The 19,915-nt window shown below is 42.0% G+C and overlaps 1 protein-coding gene across 1 annotated transcript in view; it reads right to left on the bottom strand.

Moving 5' to 3' along the window:
• LOC116520660 (sodium channel protein type 5 subunit alpha-like) overlaps window positions 1–19,915 on the bottom strand; it is a 62,342-nt gene that overhangs the window by 11,065 nt on the left and 31,362 nt on the right. Inside the window, exons 10-17 of the mRNA XM_032234942.1 lie at window positions 18,919–19,320; window positions 14,073–14,486; window positions 10,587–10,691; window positions 9,448–9,556; window positions 7,734–7,888; window positions 5,014–5,223; window positions 3,851–3,937; window positions 2,156–2,365 (exon numbers count right to left, since the gene is read on the bottom strand). Of these exons, the coding sequence (XP_032090833.1) occupies window positions 2,156–2,365; window positions 3,851–3,937; window positions 5,014–5,223; window positions 7,734–7,888; window positions 9,448–9,556; window positions 10,587–10,691; window positions 14,073–14,486; window positions 18,919–19,320 (1,692 nt within the window). The remainder of the gene's footprint in view (window positions 1–2,155; window positions 2,366–3,850; window positions 3,938–5,013; window positions 5,224–7,733; window positions 7,889–9,447; window positions 9,557–10,586; window positions 10,692–14,072; window positions 14,487–18,918; window positions 19,321–19,915) is intronic.

Genomic DNA, 19,915 nt, shown 5'->3' with positions numbered 1-19,915 from the left:
GCGACTTCAGCTAGTACAGAATGCGGCCGCGCGAGTGATTGTGGGTGCACCTCGGTTCACCCGCATAACACCTATCCTCCGCGAGCTGCGCTGGCTACCTGTCGATCTCCGGATGCGCTTCAAGGTGCTATTAGTCACCCATAAAGCCCTACATGGCAGTGGATCTGGATACTTGAGAGACCGCCTTCTGCCAATTACATCCCTGCGACCAATAAGATCACATAGATTAGGCCTCCTCCGTATACCATCGGCCAGCCAGTGTCGGCTGGCAACTACAAGGAGGAGGGCCTTCTCAGTAGTAGCCCCGACCCTTTGGAACGAGCTCCCCGTAGAGATTCGCACCCTCGCCACCGTCCAGGCCTTCCGCACAGCCTTGAAGAACTGGCTCGCCCGTCAGGCCTGGGGACAAGGATAATTCCCCTCCCGAATGATGAATGTATGTTGTTTATTATTTTATTATATGTCTTATCTTAATGTCTGTATCTCCCCTTCCCCTATTTTATGTGAGCCGCCCTGAGTCCCCTCAGGGAAAAGGGCGGCCTACAAATATTAATAAATCTATAAAATCTAATCTATAATCTATTTAGTTCTCCCATCCCACCTGGTTGACAAAGGAATAATTAAGAGAATCATGCTTTCCATGATATGTAAAAGGAAAAAAAATTGCTCAAAGCAGCAAGACTCAACTCCTTTTTTATTAGGTAATGTTGTCTATATTTTTACTGCTAAAGTTAGGGGAATCAATTATGACTATTTGTTAATTTTATTTATAATGCACCTACAAGATTCATTTCTCTATTTCGCGAATACTGGGTTGACAAGGTTTATAGGTTTATTTGGCTTGTATGCCGCCCTACTCCCGAAAAACTCGGGGCGGCTAACAATAAGAAAGGGAAGGGGGTACAATAAAAACAACAATTAAAAATTCAGCAACAGTTATAACATCGGATGGGGCTGGATAATTCAAGAGCCCCAGGCCTGCCGGAACAACCAGGTCTTAGTTGCTTTGCGGAAGGCCGGAAGGGTAGTAAAGGTCTGGATCTCAATGGGGAGATCGTTCCAGAGGGCCGGAGCAGCCACAGAGAAGGCCCTCCCCCAGGGAGTCGCCAGCCGACATTGGCCGGCAGATGGAATCCGGAGGAGGCCTAGTCTGTGGGATCTAATAGGTCTTTGGGAGGTGACTGGCAGGAGGCGGTCTCTCAGGTAACCAGGTCTGATACCATGTAGGGCTTTAAAAGTAACGACTAGCGCCTTGAAGCGTGTCCAGAGACCAATGGGAAGGCAGTGCAGCTCGTGGAGGATAGGTGTAACGTGGGTGTACCGAGGTGCACCCACAATTGCTCGCGCGGCTGCATTCTGGACTAGCTGAAGTCTTCGAACACTCTTCAAGGGCAGCCCCATGTAGAGCACGTTACAGTAATCCAGTCTTGAGGTGACGAGGGACAAAGGAATAATTAAGAGAATCATGCTTTCCATGATATGTAAAAGGAAAAAAAAATTGCTCAAGGCAGCAAGACTCAACTCCTTTTTTATTAGGTAATGTTGTCTATATTTTTACTGCTAAAGTTAGGGGAATCAATTATGACTATTATTAATTTTATTTATAATGCACCTACAAGATTCATTTCTCTATTTCGTGAATACTGGGTTTAGATAACTACAGAAGCCAATCATGCTGCTACTAAACATAATCAACTAACTGTTCTACACTGCTGTGTAAACACAAATAATTGTGTTTGGACTTTGTCCAAATAGACAAGGATATTTTAATTGTCTTTTTTCCCCCCAGCCCTGTTTTTTAAAGCTCTCCTCATAGATTTTGCGCCCTAAGCAAATTTCCCCACAATTAGCTATTAATAACATATTCTGGCTGCACACATCTTACGAAAGATATTTAATATCTATATTAAATATAGCTCCAAAAGAACAACCAATCACACGACCAACTGACCACACTAGCACACAAGACATTTATAAGCTAAAGAGAACAGGACAAGAAAATCCTGCTGATGATGTTACCTAGTCTGGTAACAAAACGTTCAGAAACTAAGTTGAAACAAGCTTGGAGAGCAAACAACTATCAAAATCTAAAACACGAGCTACAAGTATTTTCTATTATTTCAAAGATATTTAATATCCATTTTATTAAACATACCACTTGGAGGAGTGCCAGGTACCCATTCCCAACATGATTAAAGTTGATGGTCATATTAATGCAACTGTTCTCATTTTCAACGTCCCAACATGAAAATTTCCCTCCAAACAGTTGCACTCCTAAGATGTTAAATGGGAGCCAAAGTACAATGCAGACAAGAAGCACATTTCCAATGGAAGGGATAGCGCCAGCCAAGGCATTCACAACAACCTGAAAGAAAGAAAGAAAGAAAGAAAGAAAGAAAGAAAGAAAGAAGGAAGGAAGGAAGGAAGGAAGGAAGGAAGGAAGGAAGGAAGGAAGGAAGGAAGGAAGAAAGAAAGAAAGAAAGAAAGATCGAGATACACAATCAATTCCCATTGCAAGGACAAATAGTAAAGGCCATCCTTGATTTACCACCTGATTGAGCCCAGAATTTATGTTGCTAAGTGAGAAATTTCTTATGTGAGTTTTGCCCCATTTTACAATTTTTCTTGCCACTATTGTTAAGTGAATCACTGCAGTTGTTAACTTAGTAACACGGCTGTTTAGTGTTAAATGAATCTGGCTTCCCTCATTGACTTTATTTGTCAGAAGATTACAAAAGGGGGATCATGTGACCTCGGGATACTGCAACTGTCATATATATGAGTCAGTTGCCAAACACCTGAATTTTGATCACATGACTATTGCAGATGCGGTTGTGAGTGTGAAAAATGGTTATGTCACTTTTTTCAGTGCTGTTGTAATATTGATCGGTCACTAAATGAACTGTTGCAAGTCGAGGACCACCTGTATTTTGAACAAATGAGTACTCTCAAAGTCCACACATCTTAAAGTTGCTAAGGTTGAGAAACTCTGTCCTGGTAGAATAGTCTCCCCATAAAGTCCAAGTGCCTCGACTCAGACAAATCTTGGTCCATCCCAAACTTTACTTGCCCGTGAATTCTAGATCAGTTGAAATTTCAAAGTGTTTTCCTTATACTTCATTAAAAACAGGAGAATCTGGGAGAAAAGCAGATGGGCCAAAAGAAAAAAAAAAAACAGAATTCATGAGTTAAAAGTTTCAAACCATGTCAGACAAGGTGGCAGGTGCTGCTATGTATCCAGAGGATGATTTCCCCCCACCCCGCAGGGCAGTAGTTTGAATAATAAATTCCTAATCTAAAAATGAAGTATGTTAGGTAAAGCAGCATTATTCAAATATATGGCTGAATTTGACTAGGGTAGCAGCAAATGTTTTTCATTAGAATCTTCCTTAGAATCTTAAATGTTCTCTAATATTCCTGCAATACTCAAAGCAGAAAGAGAAGGACCCATGGCTGAAACAATGCGTCAGTCCTATTCATCTGAAATAAAACAATATCTAGTTCCAAAATATAGGCATTACAGTATTTGAAATATAATCTTTGGAAGAGGGAGGGAGAGAAGGAAGGAGAGAAGGGGGGGGGGGAGAATGAAGGAAGGAGGGTGGGAAAGGAGGAGGGAGGGAAGGAACGAATGAGGGGGGAGGGGGAGAAGGAAGGAGTGAGGGGAGGGGAGGGAGGAAAAAAGGAAGGAAGGAAGGAGGAAAAAAGGGAGGGAGAGAAAGAAGGAGGGAGGGGGAAAGGAGGGGAGAGGAAAGGGAGGATAGAAGGAGAGGAAAGGAGAGAAAAAAGGAGGGAGGGAGGGGGGAGGAAGGAAGGAAGGGGAGCGAGGGGGGAGGAGAAGATTTAATACCTTTATTCCTTTAAATCTAGACAGTGCTCGAAGAGGTCTGAGGGCCCTCAATGTTCTTAGAGATTTTGTGGAGATATTACTGTCACACTGTCTTGTCTTTGATATACGTCTCGACATAGGCAAAGAAACCTGTGAAAAACAGGAAAAGTACAATTGAACTGCAAAAAGACAACTTGTAATTCTGGTTTACTTTCTAGAAAAACCATGCTAAGATGTTTAGCAAATATCAATTGTATGCTTGCTATGAAAGCCCTGCTCTATAGTTCCCTCACCCCCATCCCCACCCCATGTTAATGTTCTCTCCTTTTATTGCGTTCACTAGCTTAGAATCATAGAATCATACAACATCAGAGTTGGAAGGGATCTTGGAGGTCCTCTAGTCTTCGACTCAAGCAGGAGATCCTCTAACATTTCAGACAAATGATTGTCCAGTCTTTTTTCAAAAACCTCCAGTGATGGAGCAACCACAACTTTTGAAGGCAATCTGTTCTGCTGGTTGATTGTTCTTACTACTAGGAAATTTCTCCTTAGTTTTAGGCTGCTTCTCTCCTTGATTAGTTTCCATTCGTTGCTTCTTGTCCTGCTCTCAGGTGATTTGGAGAATCTTCTTTGTGGCAGCCCCTCAAATACTGGAAGACTGCTATCATGTCCCACCTAGTCCTTCTTTTCATTAAACCAGACATATCCAATTCCAGCAACTGTTCTTCCTACGGTCATAAGCCTCCAGTCCCCTAATCCTCTTTGTTGCTCTTCTCTGCACTCTTTCTAGAGTCTCCACATCTTTTTTACATTGTGGCGACCAAAACTGAATACAATATTCTAAGTGTGGATTTACCAAGGCCTTATAAAGTGGTACTAGTACTTCATGTGATTCTATCCTTCTGTTAATGCAGCCTAGGACTGTGTTGGCTGCTTTTGGCTGCTGCCGCATACTGCTGACTCATATTTAAGTGATTGTCTAATAGGACTCCAAGATCCCTCTCGCAGTTGACTGTTATTGAGCCAAGATTCACCTAATCAGTACTTGAACATTTGTTTTTGATTCCTAAGTGTAACACCTTACTTTTCTCTACATTGAACTTCATTTTGTTAGATATAGGAAATGGGAATGGTTTTTCTCAGGCTCCCTATGTGAGAAACTACTTTTCCTATTTCTACATTGCAGCAATGGGCCCAACAAGAAAATATATGGTACTCACACACACAATAAAGAAATCAAGAATACACCAGCCATCAGTAAAATATTTTGTAAAGCCATAGGCCACCCATTTGAGAAGCATCTCCAGGAAAAAGATACAGAAAAAGAATACATCGGCATACTTGAGAATTTTTTTTATGACCTTTCTTTTAGCGAGATAAATGTCTTCAAAGATCTGGAATTATAAATCAGATGTCATTTAGACTATAATAAAATCAAATATCGTATCTGCAGACCCTTCACATCCTGGACAAAATTGTTCTGACTCCTCCCCTTAGGAAGCCAAGATAAGGCATTGCATGCCAAGATAAAGTAAAATGTAAAGGTTCCACTCGCACATTTATTTATTTATTTATTTATTTATTTATTTATTTATTTATTTATTTATTTATTTATTTATTTATTTATTTATTTATTTATTTATTTATTTATTTATTTATTTAGTATGCCGCCCACTCCCGGAGGACTCCGGGCGGCTCACAAAAGACAAGGGAAAGGGGGGAAATGAGACAAAGACAACATATTAAAAACAAAACCAACATTCACAATTTCCGTGGAGGTAGATGCTTCTCAGCTCCCCCCAGCCTGCTGGAACAGCCAGGACTTGGTGGCTTTGCGGAAGGCCGGGAGGGTAGTAAGGGTCCGGATCTCAACAGGGAGCTCGTTCCAGAGGGCCAGAGCTGCAACAGAGAAGGCCCTCCCCCGGGGAGTCGCCAGCCGTCATTGGTTGGCAGATGGAATCCGGAGGAGACCCAACCTGTGCGATCTAATTGGTCTGAGAGAGGTAATCGGCAGGAGGCGGTCTCTCAGGTACCCAGGTCCGATGCCATGTAGGGCTTTATAGGTAGCAACCAGCACCTTGAAGTGGATTCGGAGACTAATAGGTAGCCAGTGCAGCTCGCGGAGGATAGGTGTAACGTGGGTATACCTTGGTGCACCCACAATCGCTCGGGCGGCTGCATTCTGGACTAATTGGAGTCTTCGAACACTCTTCAAGGGCAGCCCCATGTAGAGCGCATTACAATAATCCAGTCTTGAGGTCACAAGGGCGTGAGTGACTGTCTGAAGGGCCTCCCGATCCAGGTAGGGTCGCAATTGATGCACCAGGCGGACCTGGGCAAAGGTCCCCCTGGTCACAGCCAACAGATGGTGTTCTAGAGTCAGCTGTGGGTCCAGAAGGACTCCCAAATTGCGAACCCTCTCTGAGGTGCTAGTTGTTCCCGACTCTAGGGGGCGGTGCTCATCTCCATTTCAAAGAGCCAGCACTGTCCGAAGACGTCTCCGTGGTCATGTGGCCAGCATGACTAAACACCCGAGGCATGCAGAATGCTATTATCTTCCCACCAAAGGTGGTCCCTATTTTTCTACTTGCATTTTTACATTCTTTCGAACTGCTAGGTTGGCAGAAGCTGGGACAAGTAACGGGAGCTCACTCCATTACACGCTAGGGATTTGAATCGCCGAACTGCTGACCTGTCTGATCGACAAGCTCAGCATCTTAACCACTGAGCCACCGTGTCCCTTGTACTGTCCCTTGCATGCCAAGATAGCTAGACACAAATATCCCCCCCCTCCGCTGTCATCACTCTGCTGAACACATAATCCTTAAGTATTGCCCTATGTCTAAGTATATTTAATATTTACCCATGTAGTAGGGATTTATTGCTATGGTATTTCTCATCTTTTCATCTACCTTCTCTTATCTTAAGATTATATTACTTTGTTGTTTGTACAGTATGTACATTGAGAGCTTATGCATTGGAGACAAATTCCGTGTGTGTACAATAACACTTAGCCAAATAAAGCTGTTCTGTTCTACTCTACCCTATTCTTGTATTTTTATGATTTATATTGTTCTGTTGTTTCCTAGTGTAGGAAGCTATCACCCAGCCCTCTCCCAGAAAAATGAAATATCCTAGGAAATATTGAAAAGGCAGAATATTTATCTGGATGTGAAAAGAAAGAAACATGTTTTAAAAGTCGGAATAGCTCCCTGTAGCTTCCTGCCCATCCCCACTTTGTCAATGGCCCATTAAGAAGGCCAAGCTAGTCCACTTTACATAATAAAGAGTTCTCCTCTTCAGCTCCAGGGGGATGGCATCTAAGAACTCAACCAAACCTGGATTCAAAACGCAGCCTAGAGAGTTGCCCCTGCATAGCCCCATGGGAGTCTGACAACCAATCAGAATACAAGCTCAAGATCAAAGGCCAGAGAACTCAGCATCTCAGTCCTTTCTTCTCTTTTTCTCCACCAACACTGAAGCATGTGATCACCTTTTCTGTTCAGGGCTCAAGCCATGTGGTCCTGTCCACCAATAAACCATCTTTCCAAGCAGCCTCCATATCTCCAGTGTCTTTTTCCCCACTTGGAGCCGAACCCAGGTCATTTCTTTCATCACTAGTATAATTTGATTACTTATTAGTAACCTATGACTATCACTGTTGTATCTTTTTATTCTTGATGAATGTATTCTATATTATTTTTCTTTATGTACACTGAGAGCATATGCACCAAAGACAAATTCCTTGTATGTCCAATCACATTTGGCCAATAAAGAATTATATCCTACTCTGTTCTGTTCTGTATTCCGTATTCCAGTCTAGTCTAGTATCTGTATTATTAATATCTTATTAACAGCAGAAGGTAAAGAAAATCAGAGTTGATTCAAAGTATAGTAAACTTACCAAAGCACCACTACTCAATAATATCATGAATATAATGAAGGATTCAAACCAATTATGTTTGATAATTTTGTAGCAGGTTTTTCTAAATCTCCACCAAGTGTTGCCTGGAAATTTATCTGTATTCACTCTGCAGCATGGAAACAATTTCATGAAGACTGAAATAAAGAACATAGTAATGGTTAGTTCTTGAAAATGGATCAGGACCCAATCCATTCCTGGGGTCTTTTTTTTTTTTTTTTTGGCAGTCATAGAACATAGGTCAGTGATGGCGAACCTTTTTTGGCTTGATTGCCAAAAGCAGGGGGAGCGCAGGGGGGGTCGTGTGCAGGCGTGCCACAGCCATAAAGCTATGTGCACGACCCAGCGTACATGCACACACACACACACATTTTTAGCACACTTTTTTCACCCTCCCCAGGCTCCAGAGGCTTTTTAGGAGCCCGAGGAGGGCAAAAACAGTGTCCCCTGCCCCCCACCCGGAGGCCTTCCGGACGTTTCAGGAGCTTCCCTGAAGCCTCTGGAGCATGAAAAACCAGCCCTATGGGCAAACTAGAAGTTCAGGAACAGAGTTCCGGTTTCCTCATAGGGCCGGTTTTCGCCCTCCGGAGCCTTCAGGAAGCTTCCCTGAAAGCTCCAGAGGATAAAAAATGACCATACGAGCAAAATGGGAGTCACTTCCGGTTTGCTCGTAAGGGCGGTTTTAGCCCTCCAGAGCACTCAGGAGCTTCAGGAGGCTTCCCTGAAGGCTCCGCAGGGCAAAAAACAAGTCAATAGTATTTGGGACACATCTTTAAATGTTCAATTTCATGTTTAATGAATAAAAATAATACTAATAATAATCTGGGTGAACCACAATATTGAAATTGCCACATTTACCAAGAAGGATGACTGCCATTGATCAACATTTCAACAGATTTGCTTAACTGGACTAATTTTCTGCCAAGAAAGCTGGATAGAAAGTGTGCTCACATACTGTATAACAGCATGGTACACTGGTTTAACAGCCACAGACAAGAAACCACTACAGAGAGTGACTAATTCAGCACAAGAAGCCATCGGTTGCCCCCTAACACCACTGGATGACATTACCAGGTCTTGCTGCTTTAGCAGAGTAAGGAAGATACTCAGAGATGATTCACACCCTGACCACTGTCTATTTTCAGTTTTACCATCGGGTAGAAGACATCGAAGTATAGTCAGCTGGACAAACAGGTTTAAAAACAACTTCTACCCATAGGCTGTCAAACTCCTAAATGCAATATAGTACCACAAACAGATTAATAAGATGAATTTCACTGATGCCAGTGTAGTGTGTAATATGTATTTACCATGATATAAGATCATACACTAGATCAGAGGTCTTCAAACCTGGCAATTATAAAACTTGTGGACTTCCAGAATTCTCCAGCCATCTATGCTGTGGAAGTGTGTGCCGGCTAGAGAATTCTGGGAATTGAAGTCCACAAGTCTTAAAGTTGCCAAGTTTGGGGACCCTTGCACTAGAGTAATGTACATGTTGCACAGAATATGATGTACATATGGAAACATATGACTAGTTTTTTCTCCTAACTACTTGTATAAGGATTATTCTTTATATTATTCATGTTGTCTTGTATTTTTGTGCGGACTGCACCAGTAGAGGCCAAACCAATTTCATTGTATACATGATGTATAATAACAATAAAGGCATTGAACTTTGAACTTTGGCCTTCACCTTGTGGGAAACAGTCCTGAGGTTCCTTCTTGATCTCAGGCATGTGAAGGATAGGAGATCTCTGATCCACTGTGCTGATTTCTGAACAGCTTGTATCATAATCTGATCTCTGGATATGAGAAAAGAAAAATCAAAATTAACTTATGAGGAATTAAGGCAGCTCAACACATTATTCAGGAACATTCTATTCATGGTAGGAAAAGAAAAGGGCTGAAACTCAACATACTTTTTAACACAGCTTTGAGATCTCCAAGTAGCATGCAGAAAATTTTCTATGATACATAGGAAATTTATCCATGGATTAAGTTGTAAACCACAAGAAAAACATGATTTGAGAACTATCTGGATCTGGAGATATTCTACTTTCGGTTCTGTATGACATTATACTGCCCCAAACTGCCCATGTGCAAAATACAGAATAACAGAGTTGGAAGAAAACTTGGAAGTCATCTAGTCCAAGCAGGAGACCTTGGCATATTCCATTCCAGACAAATGGCGGCTTGATCTCTTTTTAAACCCTCCAGTGATGGAGCGCCCACAACTTCTGGAGGCAAGCTACTGAATGTACATATGTATTTCCTACTGTAACTGACATATTTATACTGTGTTTCATTATAAGGTTTTCCAACATTGAGTCATTGTTTGTACATTTCATGGGCTGCCCTGAATCATGTGTCGACAGTCAATTACATAAATAAGCAAATGAATGAGTGAAATGCAAAAAGCTTTATTCAATGTTTTCCTTGTTGCTACGATAGGACAATGTGCCCTGAACTGAGAGTATTTGGAGTTTATAGAATTAGAGTTCCTACGGGGTTTATTGTCCACTCAAATGACATACCTCTGAAGAACGGATGCTATTTGCTTGGATTTTAAATTCAAAAGCTGCTTGCCCCGACAATTGGTAGTAAAGTATCATGTGGGGGACCCCTTGTCCCACACACACAAACTCAGTTCTGCCTTTCCATGCTTACCAGAAGGGCCCACTGCATGCCAAGGGGGCGAGACAAAAAAAATCTGGAACCCTTTTTTAAGAGTAACCTAAGAATGGTAACTTCTCTGGTCAAATTTTAGAGAATGCAAAATACCAATTTCTCAGCAAGTAATGAAGATATCTCAATCATTTTTATTAGATTTACCTTGGGAACTTCCAAAGACCAAATACTTGTAGTTTCAGAAACTTGAGAAGAAAGTCTTCGATTTTGGCCTTGGCCTATTTCTCTCCTTTTTCGCAGATTGTTCTCCTAGAAAAAGACAGCCAAGAAATAGTTTGCTTCGCCGAAATATTTTGTTGTTCATGTTCCTCTAATGCTAAGAAGTTCCATCCCAATACCATAAAATGGTATTAAAAGCAGTAAAGAAATGACAAAATCTTAAACGTATAATCTGAAATATTATGAATGTAATGAACATACAAGAGTAAATTATGTCATCCACATCCTTTGGCCATGAAACATGCATTGCTTTGTATTGTATAAGCATATTAGAGCCATATTTGGATTATTCAAAAAGTCTGTTGAACTATTGGCCACGGGTCCTTCTAGCAGCCAAATCAGAGGATGAGGAGGAAGTGTGGGAATCAGGGTCAGTATCAAGGCAACCTGAGAACTCCGAGGGGGAAGAGGGAATGGATCTGTCAGAGATAGAAACAGAGGCAGAGCCTGGATCGTCCATCAGCCATCAGATGGACAGTCAACAGTCCCCACATCTGGAGGTGGCTGATCAGGAAGAGGAGGAACAGGGGGTCCAGTGCCTGACACACAGATGTACAGAATGCAGAGGAGAGTAGTGGAAATCTATGGGCAGGTCCTTGGGACGGAAGAGCCACTGCTGCTAGTGAAGCCCTGCCCTAGCTCTGGGGGTAAAAGGCAGGGGCGGAGATGAATAGGTGAAGTAGACAACTATTCATCTCCTTGCCAACCAGCCACTGATAGCATGCACTTCCAAATCCTGTCTGGAAATTATCAGATTTCTTCTTGGTATCTGCAGCGACTTCTGAGAGGGGAAGGCAGGGAGGGAGGGAGGAGGGGGGAGAGAGAGGGAGACAGGAAGGGAGGGAGAGAGAGAGAAAGAGGGAGGCAGGGAGGGAGGGAGGAAGGGAGAGAGGGAGGGAGAGAGAGAGAGAGAGTCTGCTTGCTGCTGGAAGAAAGCAAGAGTACCTTCCAGGACTTCCATTGCAAGTGTGGGGAGAGAGAAAAAGAGACACCTTTTTCAGTTCAGGGGGAAAGGGAGTGAGCGTCACTTTCCACAGGACTTTGTAGTCTGCTGTGAGAGAGCAACACTGGTGATCCTAATAAAGAGAACGTTTTGTTAAATACAAAGAGCTTGTCGTATTTGAGAATTGGGCCAGAACATGAACCCAAATTTTTATTCCTCCAGAGGATCATAAATACAGTTAAAAAAATAAAAAATAAAAATAAAGGAGTTCCAGCAGATTTTATTTTGCTAATTGTTGCTGACTCTAGAGGGCAGTGTGTTTCAAGGCGGTTGAGCCAATGCTGACCAAAGACATGTCCATGATTATGTGGCCAGCATGGTGTCACGGAGCGCTGTTACTTTTCCACTGAAGCAGTACCTATTTATCTATTCACATGTACATGCTTTGCAATTCCTAGGTTGGGAGGAGCTGAGACGAGGACAGGAGTTCATCCTATCGTGTGGCACTCGGATCTCGAACCAGGCTGCTGGCATTCCAGCTGAGACTCCAGACCACTTCAGATATATAGTAAAATGAGAGAAATCCCTCATCTCTTCCCAGTGTCTGTTATTCAAGTTAAAGGTAAAGGTAAAGGTTTCCCTTGCACATATGTGCTAGTCATTCCTGACTCTAGAGGGCAGTGTGCATCTCTGTTTCAAAACCAAAGAGTCAGCGCTGTCCGAAGATATCTCCATGGTCATGTGGATGGCATAATTAAACACCGAAGGTGTACGGAACACTGCTCCCTTCCCACCACAGGTGGTCCCTATTTTTCTACTTGCATTTTTACATGCTTTCAAACTGCTAGGTTGGAAGAAGCTGGGACAAGAAATGGGAGATCACTCCGTTATGTGGCACGAGGGATTTGAACTGCCAAACTGCCAACCTTTCTTATCAACAAGCTCAGCGTCTTAGCCACTGAGCCACCACGTCCTAGTTGCTATTCAAGTTACATACGGGTAATTCTCAACTTCAACCATTCTTTAGCGATCATTCCAAGTCACAACTGCATTGAAACAGGGACTTGCAGCCAGTTCTCATATTTATGACTGGTGCAATAGAGGTAATCCTCGATTTACAACAGTTCGTTTGGTGACCATTCGAAGTTACAATGGCACTGAAAAAAGGGACTTATGGCCATTTCTCACACTTAAGACCGCTGCAGCATCCCCAAGGTTATGTGATCTGCATTTGGATGTTTGACAACTAACTCACATTTATGACGGTTGCAGGGTCCCAGGGTCAAGTAACTCCCCCTTTTGCAAACTTTTGACAAGCAAAGTCCAGGGGGAAGCCAGATTCACATAACAAGCTTGTTACTAATTTAACAACTGCAGTGATTCACTTAACAGACGTGTCAAAAAAGTCATAAAATGGGGCAAAATTTCTCACTTCACAATGTAAATTTGAGGCTCAATTGTAATCATAAGTTGAAGGCTACCTATATCACATGATCAAAAATCAGATGCTCAGCAACTGGAATGTATTTATGCTGGGTGCAGCATCCTGGGGTCACATGATCCCCATAGACAATCTTCCCTGACAGTTTCCAACAAGCAAAGTCAATGGGGGAAGCCAGACTCACTTAATGACTGCATGATTCACTACAGTGAAGTGCTTAACAACTGTGGCAAACAGAGACATATAATCAGGCACGATTCACTTAACAATTGCCCTGTCTAACAGCAGAAATTTGATCCCAATTATAGTTGTAATTACAAGGCTACTTGAAATCATTATTTTTCAATTGTATTATCCTGGCAAAGAGATTTTAATACCAACTGGTTGATAACCGGGCGTTGCCTGGGTATTTATTTATAGGGGGAAAATGTCCAGACCAAACGTAATTTCTAATGTTGGATTTTCCCCCTTACCAGAGGGGGCCCCCTTGTGCAGTACTGTGAAGCTGTTGCCGTGGCAACTTCTCTGCGTTGTACAGAGAAAGCCATTTTACGGCAGTGCAGTAGAAGTCATTTTAAGGCACAACAGGCTTTATCTTAGCAGAACACTCACCCTGAGAGGTGTTAGGGGTGTCTTACCTCACAGTGTTTTTTTCCACAGAGTAAGTCATTTGTGTGCCAAGTTGAAATTGCTTGAGGTGTTCCAGAATTATGCTGGAACATACACACATGCAGTTATACGTGTGTGTGTGTGTGTGTGTGTGTGTGTGTAGAAATAAAATAGAAAATAGAGTAGAATAGAACCGAACCGAACAGAACAGACAGACAGATTAACCTGTTTCATCCCTTCAGATGCCTCCTAAAGTTAAAAACTACTAATAGAAAATTTGGTTGGTACATGACAACAAAAAAGGAAGCCGATACAGAACCACATGAAAAATAGAAAGAAATTTTCCCCAATTGTTTAATTATACTTTATAGGGGTAATCTCCCCCTTCCCCCCGCAAGTTAGGATAATGGTTTCCTACCAGGGTACAAAGGTCACTGTCCTCAACACTTAATGTCTCCAGTTCAGCCAGGGGGATAGTGGGAATCTCCGTGTAATCTGTCACGAAATCTTCCTGCTTTCTATCCCACGGAAGTTTATCCCAATTCCCGAAGGATTCCTTTCTAGCAAAGTTCTCCGAGATCTCTTTCATATGTTCAGAATCACAGGACCTTTCAATGGCAGTTGTCTCGTTCTTTTTCTTTGGGCCTGTTATCCTCAGCTTCTTCAGGAAGACATGGCAACACCAATCCCACAGAAAAAGTCTAACAAATCGCAGCCCCGTCTGAATCAGTGCTAAAGACTTTCCAGGCTCAGGTTTGTGGTCATCAGCTTCTATTTCGGAATCGCTGCTACTGAAGGAACTCAGCAGCAGAGCGATAAAGAGGTTGAGGACCTGAGTGGGAAGAAAAGCAATATTTTTTAAAATATAAAGAATAAGAGACAAGTACCGTATTTTTTGGAGTATAAGATGCTCCGAAGTATAAGATGCACCTAGCTTTTGGGGAGGAAAACAAGAAAAAAAATCTACCTCTGCCTCTCTGCAATTTGCCTCCTTGAACAAACAGCAAACAGCCTGTTTCAGTTTCAGTTTAGCCTGATTAGCACAAGGGTAAAAAAAGCTGCCTCTGCCTCCTACCAACTTGCCTCCTTGCAGCAAACATCATGTTTCAATTTCAATTTCAGCACAGCCTGATTAACACAAGCAGCTATTGTTGGTTGAATCGGCATCAGGATGATCAGCTGTTTCAGACTGCAGGGATTGCCATAGCCTATTGCCATCTATGCGTGCACCATTTTCAGCCTCTTCACGCCCCTTTTTCGGCTTCTGCGCACCTCATTTTCCACCCATTCCAGATCGCAGGGATCGGAATGGGCGGAAAATGGAGTGCATGGAGGCCGAAAACAGGGTGCACGGAGGCGGCACTAGGCAATGGGAATTCCCACAGCTTGAAATAGCTGATGGTCGGGAGGGAGATCCAACCCACACTCAGTTGCTTGTGCTAATCAAGCTGTGCTGAAGCTGAAACTTAAACAGGCTGTTTGCTGTTTGCTGCAAGGAGGCAAATTGCTGGGAGGCAGCGGCCAAAGGGTGAGGGCTGGCGGGGGGAAACGACTACATTTGACGTATAAGATGCACCCAATTTTTCATCCTCTTTTAGGGGGGGGAGTGCATCTTATACTCTGAAAAATATGGTAGTCCTCGACTTACAACCATTACTTTAGTGACCACTTGAAGACAAGTTGAAGCACTGAAAAAGGGACTTAGGACCATTTTTCATACTGATGACCATTGCAGAATCCCCATGGTCGCATGATCAAAAATAAGAGACTTGATAACTGTCTTACATTTATGACAACTGGAGTGTCCAAGAATCATATGATCCCCTTGTGAGATCTTCAAGCAAAGTCAAGTGGGAAGACAGATTCACTTTACAACTGTATTATTAACTTAGCAACTGCAGCTGACTGGCAAGAAAGGTGGTAATATGGGGCAAAACTCACCTAACAACTGTCTCGCTTAATAATGAAAATGTAGGGTTCAATTGTCGAAGACTAGCTATGTTCATACTACAATCCTATTCATGCGGCCTGGGGTAATAAGGCTTATTTCGGAATAGATAAACATAACATTACAACATCAAGCTATTTTCCACCACAGTGTAAATATTATGCTGTGAAAGAGGTCTATGAGAACACCTGTGCTCAAATACTGCCAACTCTTTAGTTTTGCTCCTGAAATAACAGGATACATTTTTTTTCACCTGCTTCTCACTGGACCATTTAACACAAGGTGAGGGAGTTAGGAAGCTCCAACCAAGTTCCATTATTAATACAATAGCAGAGTTGGAAGGGACCTTGGAAGTCTTCTAGTGCAACCCCCTGCCTAGGTAGGAAATCTTATACTGATCCAGAAAATGGCTATCCAACATCTGGAGGCAAGCTGTTCTACTGATGAATTGTTCTAACTGTCAGGAAATTTCTCCTCAGTTCTAAATTGCTTCTCTGCTTGATTAGTTTCCACCCATTGCTTCTTGTTCTACCTTCAGGTGCCTTGGAGAGTAGTTTGATTTCCTCTTTGTGGCAACCCCTGAGATATTGGAAGACTGCTATCATGTCTCCCCTAGTCCTTCTTTCTATTAAATGAGACATACCCAGTTCCTGCAACCGTTCTTCATGTTTTAGCCTCCAGTCCCCTAATCATCTGTTGCTCTCCTCTGCACTCTTTCTAGAGTCTCCACATCTTTTCTGTATCGTGACGACCAAAACTGAATGCAGTATTCCAGTTGCGGCCTTACCAAGGCATTATAAAGTGGTATTAACACTTCAAGTGATCTTGACTCTATCCCTCTGTTTATGCAGCCTAGAACTGTGTTGGCTTTTTTTGGCAGCTGCCAAAAATTATTTTATTAAAAATTATTTTATCAAAAAATATTATGTTAAGTTCTCTATTAGGAACTTATACATAGGTTTCGATCCATGCCATCATTTCCACCCACAGAATCCTCAAGGCAGCTAACTGTCAGAGGTCCAGTAAAAGCACTTGCTAAAATCTTTACTAATTTAGTGCTAAAGACCTGGCTGAAAAAGAAAGTCACGATTCCTTCTCTGAGGATGGGAAGAGTGTAAATAAAGTGTAAAGGATCAACACAGGAGATAACAGTTGTTAATTCCAGGTTTTTTCTGGCTGTGCTTGAAACCAGTGAAAATAGTATGACTTGAACAATGAAAAAAATCCATGAAGCAATGAATAGTGCAACACATTCCTAAGGTCAATAATTTAGCCCATTCCTTCAATCTTGGCAAAAGTTTGCTCAAGCAAACTAAGTTTGACTCCTGATGAGTTCCATGAAGTGAATTTAATTTTTCTAGTAGCATAATGGATTCTTTACTGTTTGTTAGAAATTCTGTTTATATAACCTTATAGAACAAACCAAATGCACAGTCACCGTGTGGTTTACTTCTTAATTGTTAGAAGGAAACAAGAAGCTTTCTATATAGAGAAAAGATATAGAGTATACCATAGATAAAACCAGGAAACTTACAAATATTGCCATCTACTGACTCCACTGCTGTAATTGTTGAATAGAATACAAGAAAACTATTCCAACATTCTGGGAAATTGTTCTCAAGATGGTCCCTTTGGCAGGCACTTCACAGCCCATTACTGGGTTGTGGCCTATTTGCAACCAGTCCGCGTCAATGGTGGACAGACATACACACATGCAGGTCAACTGGCATGAATAGTAAGTTGGCGCACAAACACATATGCATGCAGCTCCACCTGCAGTCGAGCTGCACACACACACGCATGCTGGTCCACTGCTCACATGAGTCTAGCTGCTCACACAGCCCACTGCTTGCACACCCCAGTTCCTCCCCCACCAAGTGAGCTGCCAAGCAACAAAGGTTGGTGATCGCTAACCTATGGTGCTTTACCCAAGGATAAACTAGGATGCAAACCTGTTTAACTTCCAAGATGAGCAAGAAAGCAATACATAGAAGAAAATCTATCATGAGGTCATCTCAGTGGAGAAAGTTTTTGCTTTTGTTTTTTTTTTAAAAAAAACTACAGGTAATCTTCAGCTTACAACCATTCATTTAATGATTGTTTAAACTTCCAGTGGTACTAAAAAAGTGACTTTTGACTGTTTTCCACACTTTCAATTGTTACAGCATCCCTATAGTCATATGATCAAAATTTGCATGTTTGGCAATTGGCATGTACTTATGACCTGTCCTGGGGTCGTGATCCCCTTTTGTGACCTTCTGACAAGCAAAGTCAATGGGGAAGCTAGATTCACTTTACAACTGTGTTACCAACTGAACAGCTGCGGGGATTCACTTAACAACGGTGACAAGAAAGGTTGTAAAATGGAGCACAATGCAATTAACAACTTAACAACTATCTCGCTTAACAACAGATTGTCTCAGTTGTAGTCACAAGTTGAAGACTACCTGTATTGTAAAAGGTTATCAGCTCTGATAAAAGTGCAAGTTTGAGGAAACAAATAAACAGAAAGTCTAATAAACAAATATATAAAAATTCACATTATGCATTATTCTAGAAGTAAATCATATCACTGCCTTTTTAAATAAAGTTTTTTTTATTTTTTGTTCTCTATATATACATTCACATTATTATTCTTTTTTTACATTCATAATTCTAATACATTTGTCATTCCATTTATAGAATTGTAATATTCCATTCGGGTTGTTTTGTTTACCATCCCTCGCCTATTTTGACACCACCTTCTTCTCCTCTCCTTTTCTCCCTCCCTTCTCTACTTCCTTCCTTCCTCTTTTCCCTTACCTCTCCCCTCCTCCTCTCTTCATCTTCCCCTTCCTACCCTCTCTCCTTCTCTGCTTCCATCTTCCTCTCCTCCTCACTATCTTCCTTCCTTCCTCTTCTTCTCATCTCCTCTCCTCTCTTCCTTTCTCTCCCTTCTCTCCTTTCTTCTTTCCTCTCCTTTCCCTTCCTTCTTCCCTTACCTCTCCAATCATATCACTGTTTACAGAAGAAATTACCATGTTTCTCCAAAAATAAGGCAGGGTTTTATTTTCTTTTGACCTCCGAAATAAGCACTTGGCCTTATTTTTGGGGAGGTCTTATTATTTTTGAGATTCAAGAGGTGGTGAGCGTGGTCACCTAATGGCTGCTGCTGTGTTGCAATATTTTTAGGCATGGGTCATTATTGGGGGAGGTCTTATTTTTGGGGAAACAGGGTAGATGACAGGACTTTAGAGGGGAAAGTTCTCCTCCTGATTTTGTTAACCGAGAAAGGCTCTAATTTAAATTGCCCTGACAAAAATATTTGGAAACTTACCACCAGGTTTCCTAAAACCAGGACCAGCATGAACAGAATTATGCACCGTCCTTCCCCGGCAACTTGCATGCATTCCCACATGGTGGAAATCCATTCTCCGCACAGAATTCGGAATATAATAAGGAATGAATGTAAAAAATCTTTCATGTGCCAACGCAACTGGCACGTCTCAGAACTATTATGGAAAGGACAATTCGGCACACTGTTGTTGTTGCAGATGCTAGCGTTAGCAGCAACAGCGCTGTAGTAATTCCCAAAGGCTTGCTTGCCAACCACGGCAAAAATGAATACAGTGAATATCAGAACCAGGGTGAGGTTACCCAGTGGGCCTACTGATTTCAACATTATTTTCATAAGCTTATTTAAAGCTGGCCAAAATTTTGAAAGTTTGAAGATTCTCAGCTGTTGGGGATAAGACAGGGTTGGGGAGGAAAGGAAAAAACAGAGAAAACCAGCAGTTAGATTTGAGTTTTATACTATGCACACAGTTCATCCTTTCTGATTGGGAGGTGTAATTCACCTCCTAGTTCTGGCACTGATTTGTAGCAATGGTGAGGTCCTCATAGGGCCTTAAGTTCTGCATTCCACCCCGTGACCAATGGTGCTGCAGAGAGAACAAATGTGATGGTGGAGCACTACTTACGGTGCTACATTCAGTACCAGCAGACTGATCGGGCTGACTTACTCACCTTCATTGAAGCTGCATATAATAATGCAGTGCACAACAGTCTGGTCTGGTAAAATAAATGTATCAGACTATTCATACCAAAAGGAAGTTCAAAATGCCCTTTTGTATAAACACTCACTTGTACAAGAGGATGATATTTACATCTGAAATTATATATAGTACATGTTGTCATTAATGATTCAGAGAGAATTACAAATACTTCCTGATGCCAGCAAATGCTCTCTGAATCAACCGGTAAATATGCTGCTTCATATGGTGTTTCTCTGGTGACTAGCTATTCTATCAGGCTCAAGAGAAGAGGATCCTATC

The sequence above is a fragment of the Thamnophis elegans genome, chromosome Z, assembly GCF_009769535.1.
Source record: "Thamnophis elegans isolate rThaEle1 chromosome Z, rThaEle1.pri, whole genome shotgun sequence".
Taxonomy (NCBI): domain Eukaryota; kingdom Metazoa; phylum Chordata; class Lepidosauria; order Squamata; family Colubridae; genus Thamnophis; species Thamnophis elegans.
The sequence above is the reverse complement of the archived record's forward strand: the minus strand, read 5'-3'. Positions and strand labels throughout refer to the sequence as shown.